At 40.0% G+C, this 10,514-nt stretch overlaps 1 protein-coding gene across 1 annotated transcript; it reads left to right on the top strand.

Moving 5' to 3' along the window:
* Positions 1–573: 573 nt before the first annotated feature.
* On the top strand, positions 574–6,434 carry LOC131248588 (ubiquitin-ribosomal protein eL40 fusion protein). Its single transcript, XM_058248935.1, has 5 exons — positions 574–736; positions 848–934; positions 1,013–1,115; positions 6,027–6,093; positions 6,191–6,434. The coding sequence occupies exons 1-5, from the start codon at positions 634–636 to the stop codon at positions 6,215–6,217; spliced, it is 387 nt and encodes a 128-aa protein (XP_058104918.1). The 5' UTR covers positions 574–633; the 3' UTR covers positions 6,218–6,434.
* Positions 6,435–10,514: the final 4,080 nt, after the last annotated feature.

Consider the following 10,514-nt stretch of genomic DNA (forward strand, 5'->3'; position numbering starts at 1 on the left):
CCTCCGAGAAATACCAAACATCTAAAGGGCCCATCTTTCCCTTTGATTCATGGTGTTTCTCTCCTTTGAGACCATCGCTTCTGCGAGAAATTGATTGGTTAGTCATGATTATTTTGCAAGCAATTGATTGGACGGTCACGATTGTTCATGAGCGCTCCAAAGGTTGTATGTGGGCTGGATGGGCTCCTGCCGGCAAGCCTGATTCTGGGCCATAGTGGGGCTCTAGGCACAAGCCCAAATGCGGGCAAATTGGGCTGAGGCCCGTGCATGGACCAGCTCGGCCTGGTCCAAGATATAGCAACACGTGAGGATCCTACCCTACCCAGCATGATTATAGGAGATCGAGGCCATTCATTAGGTGTGACCCATCTTGTAAGTCAACCAGGCCAGCCTACATCCTCCATCTAATGACAGGGCGGGCCTGATTACTAGGGGTGGAGCCCATAAGCTGAGATCTTTCACACAAGCGCCACATTGCACGTGTAGGGAGAGTAGGTTTCCCGCGAGTAGCTATGCGATTTCTCAACTCTAATCGCTAGAGAAACCCTAGCTTCGGTCGTTCGATATATAGGATCAACGGAGCAAAAACCCTAAGCAAGGGAAAGGAGGCGCGAAAAAGAAGAAGAGAACAAGATGCAGATATTCGTGAAAACCCTAACGGGGAAGACAATAACCCTAGAGGTTGAATCGAGTGACACCATCGACAATGTCAAGGCCAAGATCCAGGACAAGGAAGGTATATTTCTCACATTCTAACCCTAATTTCCATTTCTTTGGATTCTTTTCTTTCATTTCATCTCATTTCCTAAGATTTTTTTAAATTTTTTTTTTTTTTTTTTTCTTTTAGGAATCCCGCCCGATCAGCAGCGTCTGATTTTCGCTGGGAAGCAGCTCGAAGATGGCCGTACACTTGCCGACTACAATATCCAGAAAGGTTGTTAGATTCTCTCATCTGATTTCGATCTGTCTTTCTATCGCTGTTATATCTCTTATGCTTTGGTTGCTGTTGTAGAATCGACGCTACATCTTGTTCTGAGGCTTCGTGGTGGGATCATCGAGCCTTCTCTGATGGCTTTGGCCAGGAAATATAATCAAGATAAGATGATTTGCCGGAAGTAAGTTTCTCTCTTTTTTTCTTTTCCCATTCACTTAGAAGCTTTGAAAGGATCTCATCTTAAGTTTCTCTCTTTTTTTCTTTTCCCATTCACTTAGAAGCTTTGAAAGGATCTCATCTTTCTTTTATTCCTCTGCTTTATTTTATTTATTTTATTTTAAATGATGGATATAGTAACATTATTTATGAATTTAGTGCTCGTCTTATACTGTCTGTTAAAAAATTCTCCCAAAAAAATGTTTTGTGAATTTGAGTTTGGGGAAAAAATGTCACAGATTTGTAACAATGATGGGTAATAAACTCTGTTGGATATTGAGAAATGCTATTATGCTGTTGCTGCATGTGTGATTGAATTTCGATGCACTGTACCTAATCGCGGTGCATGTGGCATATGCATGGTGATTTGTGACTGTTGATCTGGTAGGCCACTGTAGAGATAAGCCATGGTGGTACTGGTTGTGGTGGAGGATTTCAATCTGTTGGGTGTCGTAATTGGTAAATGATTTACAGGTCTAAATCATTTGAAGCCTGTCCTGTTTTGCTTTAAGCTGTTAATGATTTGCACGTAAATGATTGTCTGTGTGTGGTAGCCTGTAAATGGAGAGCCAATCTTGTAGGAGCCTGTAAATGAAGTCACAGCTTTTTGCCCGTAAATCAAACGGGGCTGAAAGCTGTAAATGGTTTACAGTCTGTAAATCATTTACATGCATTTTTCAGCATCCAAACACACCGTAAGCCATTTACCTGTAAATCATTTACGGTTAGCCCCATTTACAGGCATCCAAACAACCTCGTAGGGTTTTGTAAAGAAGTTGAGGAACGTTTTGAGTTTCTTAAAGAAGGTGAGGACTGGTGGTGGTGGATTTCAATCTGTTTGGGTTTCTTAGAGAAGCTGAGGACTTTAGGTTTTTTTTTTTTTTTTTTTTTTTAATAAAATTATATATATATATATATATATTTAAATATATTTAATTTTTTTAAAAATATTATTAATAATATTATTATTATTATTATTATTATTATTATTATTTTTTACAGTTGTAGGTTGGGGTGGTTGTGAATAGGACTTAACTTTGTTAGGGTTTCTTAAAGAAGCTGAGGGCTTTATTTTTTTTTTTATTTTTTTTTATTTTTTTGTTTACATAAGTTGTAGGCTGGGGTGGTCATGTATAGGACTTCACTTTGTTAGGGTTTCTTTAAGAAGTCGAGGATTTGTTTAAGAAGTTGATGGCTTCCTGAATAGGAATGCAATTTGTTGGGATTCCTTTAATGAAGTTGAGCACTTGTAATTCTCAACTTCTTTAAGGAATATGTAAAATGTTTTTTATTTTAATTTTAATTTTTATAAATCAAAATGGCCTCACCAATGCTAGCCATTGACTCCATTTTCCATGCCCTTATTTTTTGGCCCTCTGACACTTTTTAAAACTTTCTAGGAACCATAATGCCCTTGTTGTATGGCTGGCATGTGTATGACAGTTGAGTGCTGTGGAAGTTAAAATGGAGTTTTCCGAAAGTGTGGAGTGGGCTCCTTCAAACCACAAATGGGCCTACTACACAGGAGATCCAAGTTGATCTTTTGATTCGGCCAGTCCTAGTCCCACAGAAGGCAGTAATTTCATCTTGATCTAAGGCCTCTATGGCCTCCAAATGTCGATAATGGTGGCTGTTCAATCTGAAATGTTTCCTTTGGTGTGGTCCACCCTTAATGTTTTTTCCTTCAATTCTTTGGCTGATGCCTTAAATGAGAAACCCAATCGAATGGGTGGAGAGGATTTTTGAAATAACTGGCGGTGGGCCCCATAGACGTTGTCTGAAAATTGAAATGTTGGGCCAACACCCAGTAGAGGCCCCATTTTGAATTTTTTTTTTTTATAAAGAGTGGACCACTGAACGGATGTTGCTGCTACCTGTGTGGGACCATAGCAGTTTTCGGCAAACTTTCGGTGGCCCCAACTTCGAGACACTTCACTTTCGTTGTGGGACCTAAAACTCTTTTTATTACAAATCTCCATTGTCATTTGTTATGGGTCTCCACTGTTGTATGTTACGGATCTTCCTTGAAAGCAGCAAGGATCTCCATTGTCATTTGTTAGGGATCTCCGTTTAGAATTTATAGAAGGATCGCTATTGACATCCAGAAGGATTTCTGTTTTCGTATGTTACAGATCTCCATTGAAATCCATAAGGGATCTTTGTTGTCATACACAAGGAGTTCTGTTGTCATTCGTTGCAGATCTCCATTTTCATCTGTTACGGATCTCTGTTGAGATTTTACAGTGGGATCGCTGTCAAAATACACAAGGATCGTTGTTGTCATCTGTTACGAATCGTCATTGAGCATTTTCAACAGGATCGCTGCTGTGCATTTTGAATAGAAGCGTCGTTGTCGTCAATTACGGATCACCAATGTGAATTTACAGTGAATCACCATTGTGAGATGTATAACTCCATCTTCAACAAAATTAAAAATACATGTTACACCTACCCTTACGTCGACAGTCCCTGGAAGGTCGTTGTTGTAGTGCTGTCCCCACTGAAGGTACGGTGGCCATCGAAGAATGGAAAAGTTAGTTGGAGAGTATAAAGAAAATGACAATTTCTTCCCTAACAGTTGTAGTTCTCACAAGATGAGAAAAGTATGCTGAAGAGTTGCCGGAGAGTGTGCTCGCCCTATACAACCACCTTCTTACTGTCAGAGGCATTGGTGGTCCCCTCTCTGGAAAAAGAATTTTGAAAATCCAAAATGGGTCCTTGAGGGCATCTTGGCTCCATAGAAGCCCCATAAAAGGCCATATGATAGCTTCTGTGGGGCCCAAGAGTTGTCGTGAGTAAAATCCATGTACTCTATTTGACCGGGGATTCAATTTCAGTCATGGGCCCAAGAGTGGGGGAAAACCTCATCACAAGTGGACCACAACAGTGGAAATAGATGTGAATGAGTGCCCCACATTAATGCATTTTGCGGGCCACAAAAGGCTTCAATCAAACTCAACTCAATGCTATCTGTGGGTCTAGGATCTCCTAAATAATATGAGCGGATTAGATCATCTTCCATGGAGTGGGCCTAATTGTGATTTTGCAGGGCCCACTCTGTCCTTTTGGAAGGAGGCCTCTTAATGGCTTTAGTACTCTAACGTCGTGCGCATGCCAACCTTGCACCAGGGGCATTTTGGTCCCTGAAAAGGTTCAAATCCTGTCATAGTGCCAAAAAAATAAGCAAATGGACAATGGGGTTAAAGGTTAGCATTGGTCAAACCATGTGGCCATTTTGTTAAAAAAAACCCTATGTAAAATTTTCTCCTCAAAAGTCATGTTTCTGGTTCGTTGCCCTAGTTAGAATGCATCTTGACTTGTAAGAGTAATTTTGTAAGCATTCAAGTTTTTGCACCATCATTTGTCTAATCTGTTTTGGTTCGAATTTCAGTTGCCACAGTGGCATAGAACACTTAAATGTTTTAGTAGTTTCAGAAATACACAACAAAATATCAAAAAAAAAATAAAAAAATAAAATCCGATTGGTGTCCATGTTTTTTGGGTGAGAGGTAGAACCCTCTTTTCTTATTCATCAAAAAAGAAAGAAAAAAAAATATGATGGAACATTCTGTTTTGCAAGAGGTCATGTTTTTGTACAGTCACCATGTTTGGGAGGGTGAAATGACCTAACAACTGCAAGTCTGCAACTAATGGGCTGCCCAAAATGGCCTGAAATCTTTGTATATTGGACACCTACATGCATGTTTTTTTGTTGGGCAATTGTGGGGTTTTGAAGTGAGATTTGCTATCACATCTCTGTGCATATACATTTAATAAAATAATATAGTTTTAGAAGTATGTAAAATAGTATCTTAAAAAATGGAAAACTAGAAAATAGAAGTGTACGTATCTAAGTATTCCAAAGGTAAGAAAGGGCCTGAAAGTTCAAGATTATGTACTGAGCTGTGTTTAAGGGTTTGGGATATGCATATATAAATAATAAAAAAAAGACTATAAAATACAATGTCCTTTTCACCTTGTGTGAAATTAAATGAAATTTCTTTTTTCCTCCATTGGGTTTGGATGAATTTTCCATACACCGATCAACCTGACGGTATGCCATGCTAGACCATATCATTCAGCTGTTTTGGTTCCTCCAGGGGAGCATGCCCCAATTTTCATTCTCTAATGGAGCAATATGGTCTAGCAAGAGTACCTACTTGATAGGGACTTGCTGATACAGTTGTCTTAGGCTGCTCTGTCTGTTTAATATAATGATGCCACATACCTGTTGGGCGCTTGGAACGGCTTCCTGCACATTGGGACATTTTTTAGTATAATATTTTTGAGAGGTATTCTTGGTATAAAATATATTTTTGTTAAGTATAAAATTCAATTGTCCACCATTCTTTATGATTTGTCATGTTGATATAAATATAATTATACCCTACCATTTCAAAGAAAAGTTATGTTTGGTCTTCACCGACTGTTTAATATATTGCCCCTACATATTTCTCGAGCATGTGGGGTGCTTAGCTTGCACTGTATGTTTTACTAATTCACTTTCAAGGTTTTATAGTGATTATAAGGGTATATCAAGTCATTCTGAATGCTCCTAGTATCTATGTTATAATCTTGTTTCACCTTCTCATTTGTGTGACTAAAATCCTCCGCTGGGAAGATCGAATATTGCCTCTCAGTATGCTTCACATGCAGACATACACTGGCCTTTCTGTAATGCAAGAAATGACAGGAGGTTTGCTCATCATTGCAACCTCACCTCGTGATAAAAATAAATAAATTTAAGTTGTGCAAATAAAAGCTGAGTTTTGCCTGTGCTGTCGTTCACACGTGCCGAATTATCACACTATTACATTTGAGGCTACCCAATTTGCATGAACTTATGATATTGACGATATTGTTTTTTGCTGGTCAGATGTTATGCACGCCTGCATCCGAGGGCTGTGAACTGCAGGAAGAAGAAGTGTGGCCACAGCAATCAGGTCTGTCTCGATGTTCTCTCGTTCATCTTGTATTTTTGTTCTGTATGATTTAATGTGATAATAACTTAGTTTCTCTGTTGGCATTTTGGGTTTTCAGCTAAGGCCAAAGAAGAAGATCAAGTAAATCTACTGATTATCGAGGTAGGAAACATTAGATGTCGGACATAAGATTTTTGCTTCTAGAAATGAATTTCTGAAGAGGATTGGAAATATATGGATTGGGATTTTCAACATGGGCTGTTGCCAACCCCTGTTTATTTAGTTTCCTGCTTGATTTCTGTTCAGACCATTAATTAACTGCTTTGATTATGTTAAATCTTTCACAATGTGCGAATGTGTCATCTGTGCCTTGTGGATGTTTTCTACCTGCAATTGTGCAGTCATATCTCCTATACTATGAGAAGTTTTTGCTTATACCCACATGCACCACCTCCCCACTTACATTTACTTGCAGAATGCTTGCTATGGCGACTGCGTGAGACAATGTGAGAACGTTTTTCTGGTACAATTCACCAAAAAGTTGAATATGCTTAAAAGGCAGCTTGTCCAATCCTCAGGTGTTCATCCCTGAGTGGAAAGAAAAGCCTTCTATAACAAAAAAGAAGAAGAAGAAGAGAGTGAATGGTCCATATTCAACATACTAGCATCTCATCTGATCAATATCTTGATTTGGGTTTGAGCATGCGGTTTATTGGCAGATGGTGCATTTCAGCTTTGAGGTGTGTGGGGTTGGAGCCATGCTTACCTATCAAAAAAGAAGCTGGATCAACATTTTTTTTAAAAATTTCTTGGGTACAATTTCTTTGGGTGGTATACCTTATATTTCCCAGATTTTAGGCACTACTGCTAATGGTTTGTCCGGCCTGCAAATCTCTTATAGAGGGAATGTAAAGCCTGACATGCAGCAGAAGCTGATGAAATTTCCTTAATATGGTGTGCCATCTCAGAGCCATTTCCTGCTAGATTTAACTGGCAATGCTTCTTGCAAGACTGCTACCACTTGCTGCTAGATTTGATAGACTATGCTTCTTACCGTGACACATCTCTGCTAACCCTTTGGCCTTTGTAGTCCTGCATTATCCATGCCATTCATTGGTTGGACCCAGTGGCTAAGCTGCAGCTTGTGTTTGGGTCGACCCAAATCCAACTGACCCAACCTGAATTGAAGGTCGTTGGGTCCTGTTGTCAAGATCCATGGGTTGGGGTTGAATTGCAAAAAATGCCAACCTGATTTAAATTTGGATTGGATTAGTTTCGGTGGGTATAGAGGGGATTCAGATTGGGGGTTGGGTCCTCTTGAGGTTGGGGTGGGCTTGGGTTGATCTTCGACCTTACCCAACCAAGAGAGTTGCATCCTATCTGCCCCACCTAGTAAAATAAATAAAATATAAACAGAACTAACGGAACAAAAGGTGGCCTTGTCTGATTTCTAGGCCGGGTGCGCAAGGATATTATCTGTTTTGGATTTCATTTACCATTGTTTACTTTTAGCCTAATGACCCACCCAGATGTCACAGCGATTGCGATAGAGCTGGGCGCTTCTATCAGCTTTCGTAATTGAAATTGATAATCATATCCCATATGATTGGGATTTTACACGTCTCACTTCTGACTAGTTCGGTGGACCTTAGCTGTGATCTACAGTTGGTCCATCTGTTGCAAGTTTCCAATCCAAAACATTCGTCTATTGCAATTTTTTCATACACAAGTTTGGCTAGGATCCTTAGTCCTGACCATAATTAAACTATTACCAGGATTGAAAGGTGAATAATTAGCCATATTGCTGCTGCGACCCTCTGAGCATTTCTGTGGGGCCTACCGTGATGTATATGTGACATCCAATCTATCTTATCACATGGGCAGTGGGCGACCATTTTAGAAGGAAAGCCTGAAAGTCATGCCCCATCCAAAACTCAAGTGGTACCCACAATAGGCAAATGTGGGAATAAAGACCCACCAGTGGAATTTTCCAAGGGCCTACGGTGATGTTGATATGACATCCAATCCGTTCATGAGGAGAGCAGTGGGAGGATGAAGGCAGCAACCAAAATGTCGGCTTTATCCAATGCTCCGGAAGGTCCCAAGAAGATTTCAATGGTGTGTCCTATCACACTGTTCCAGGTGGTGTGGCCCACTTTTGTATGGGGCCGATTTCTGGGATGAAGTCTTACAAATGATCTGTTGCAAATGATCTGAACGGTTTCATGGGCACATAATTTGAACAGTCCATGTGATGCGGCACCCCTTGAAACTCTATGGTTTCAATTTTCAGCCTAATCCAAAACTCTAGTGGGCCATAACGAAGAGAAATGCAAAGCAAGGGAGGAAATTGTAACGCCTCGAAATTCAGAGACCAAGTAGCAACTCGGTTCCCGAATTCCTGAGTGCCACGTGTGCAATGATGAGTCATTAATGCATACAGTTAATAGGTATTAATAAGCAATGATGAAGTAAGCTAAACATGTTTAATCACTCATCAAATAATTAAGCTTCAAGTGCTACTAACCAGTTTAAAATTCCATAGTAAATTCATATTCGTCATAACAACTTAATAAATTTAATTAATAGTCATCCAGGGATCCAATCTCATACGCTCATCACTCTCCAAAATGATCTGGGCTCTGGCCCAGTCCCGTCGACATCCACCTCGCTAATATGCCCAGCCAAACTCCTAGTAGTACGCCCGCTCCTTGTCGTTGTTGGCACTGACATCATCCAATGCGTGCTGCTCCAGGGCACCTACATTTATTTCGGGTTTCGGTTGGTGTTTTAGAACACCATCCCAGAGTGGGAGTGAGTGATCAACTCAATAGTACCATTAGCAATAGACATACAAATTATCATGCATAAGATACATTTAATGAATAATAAACAGCATAGAATCATAAATATTGTTGTTAATGCAAATGCATGGTTATAATATATGCACACTCCTCTCAAACCAACACTCCCTTAAGCGACGAGATCTCATATTCGCAATAAACCAACACTCCCTCAAAGCGACCTCGATTGCCTAATTGCCAAAATAATAAATGCAATGTTGTAGAACATGTTAGCTAGGTTGATTAGTTAAGTTCATTTATTCAGCAGGTTGGGGAAACAGGAATATCCTAATAGAGTTATTGCCGTAACCCGATCGTGCGGCTCAAGGGCCGTGGTCATGTGACTCTTGCGACCCTTAGCCCTATATTAGGTCATCAATTCGAAAAGTAGTATAAACATTAGATGAAATAAATTGAGACTTAAATGTCCTACTCGCGGTCACTGTAAGGAGGACGTCACCCCATCATAGGCCGACAACACGGCTACAGTGTCCCATGCCACCGTTCCCGGCTCACGAGTCTAAGCTCTCAACGGACACTACGGGGAGGCTCGTCACCAGCGTAGGCCGATAACACGGGTATAGTGTCTCATACCACTATCCCTGGCTCATGAGACTTTGTGGGCCTTAATTACAGTTAATAATGGGCGCAATAGTCTTAGAATACTTTAGGTTCATACAGGCGTGATCAAACATAGTTAACGTACAAGGATGGTCGACTAGTAATCAATGTGCCCCGACGGGCTGAACCACAACTAATTGGCCTGAGAACACTGCCTTGTGTAGTCTAACTATGACCAACAACCTACGGTTCAACTATTCGGGCCAGATTCATTCATGGACAGGTCTAATAAGGACCGCCCAAGAAATTTCAGGTAATAGGCCGATCCATAGGGGAATATGTAACAATTTGCAACAAAACACGGATTCCTTGGATGTAATTCATATATATCAGGCACAATTTCTGTATAATAAGTACATGGACAGCCACACACAAAGTTCTACTCAAATTTACAGGTTCTACATAACATATTCCAGCCAATACAATTATATGGACAGCCATATAGCAATGCACTAAAATAAATCTTCCACATGTCAACATACATCATATAATTCAGCCATGCATTGAAAATCTAGACAAGTGACTCAACTAATTAGCCAATCTACGAAATTTCATGCCTTCATTCAAGCATAATTAATCACTAGTTCAGAAAATCAAGGACTCAAATACCAAATAGCAATTTACGGACACTTCATGTCATCATGTTAGACATAGTTAACACTAAACTAGGAAAAGCACAATTAACTTGCAACAATTTGGAGAAATCCACAATTTCATATCCAACATGGCATGCAAATTTGCTAATCAATTGCTTGGGGCCTAATGCCCTTCCATAATTTCAGCAATTTCTAATTTATTACTCTAATTATACCATAAAAGGGAAAATTCAACCACATGCACTAACATTCACCAAATAAATTCATTAAATCTATACTAGGTGCGATAACAGGCCACTTAAAGGTAATGGTCCTCACATATTCTTAGTCGGAGGTTGCTGAGATGGTTCTAGCGATGCTGAGTCCGCAAGCTCGAGGTGCC

This window comes from Magnolia sinica, chromosome 6, assembly GCF_029962835.1.
Source record: "Magnolia sinica isolate HGM2019 chromosome 6, MsV1, whole genome shotgun sequence".
Classification (NCBI taxonomy): domain Eukaryota; kingdom Viridiplantae; phylum Streptophyta; class Magnoliopsida; order Magnoliales; family Magnoliaceae; genus Magnolia; species Magnolia sinica.

Coding starts and splice junctions, on each gene's coding strand:
- LOC131248588 (XM_058248935.1), top strand. CDS start 634: ATGCAGATATTCGTGAAAACCCTAACGGGGAAGACAATAACCCTAGAG. Junction 737..847: donor CAAGATCCAGGACAAGGAAG/GTATATTTCTCA, acceptor TTTTTCTTTTAG/GAATCCCGCCCGATCAGCAG. Junction 1,116..6,026: donor GATAAGATGATTTGCCGGAA/GTAAGTTTCTCT, acceptor TTTGCTGGTCAG/ATGTTATGCACGCCTGCATC.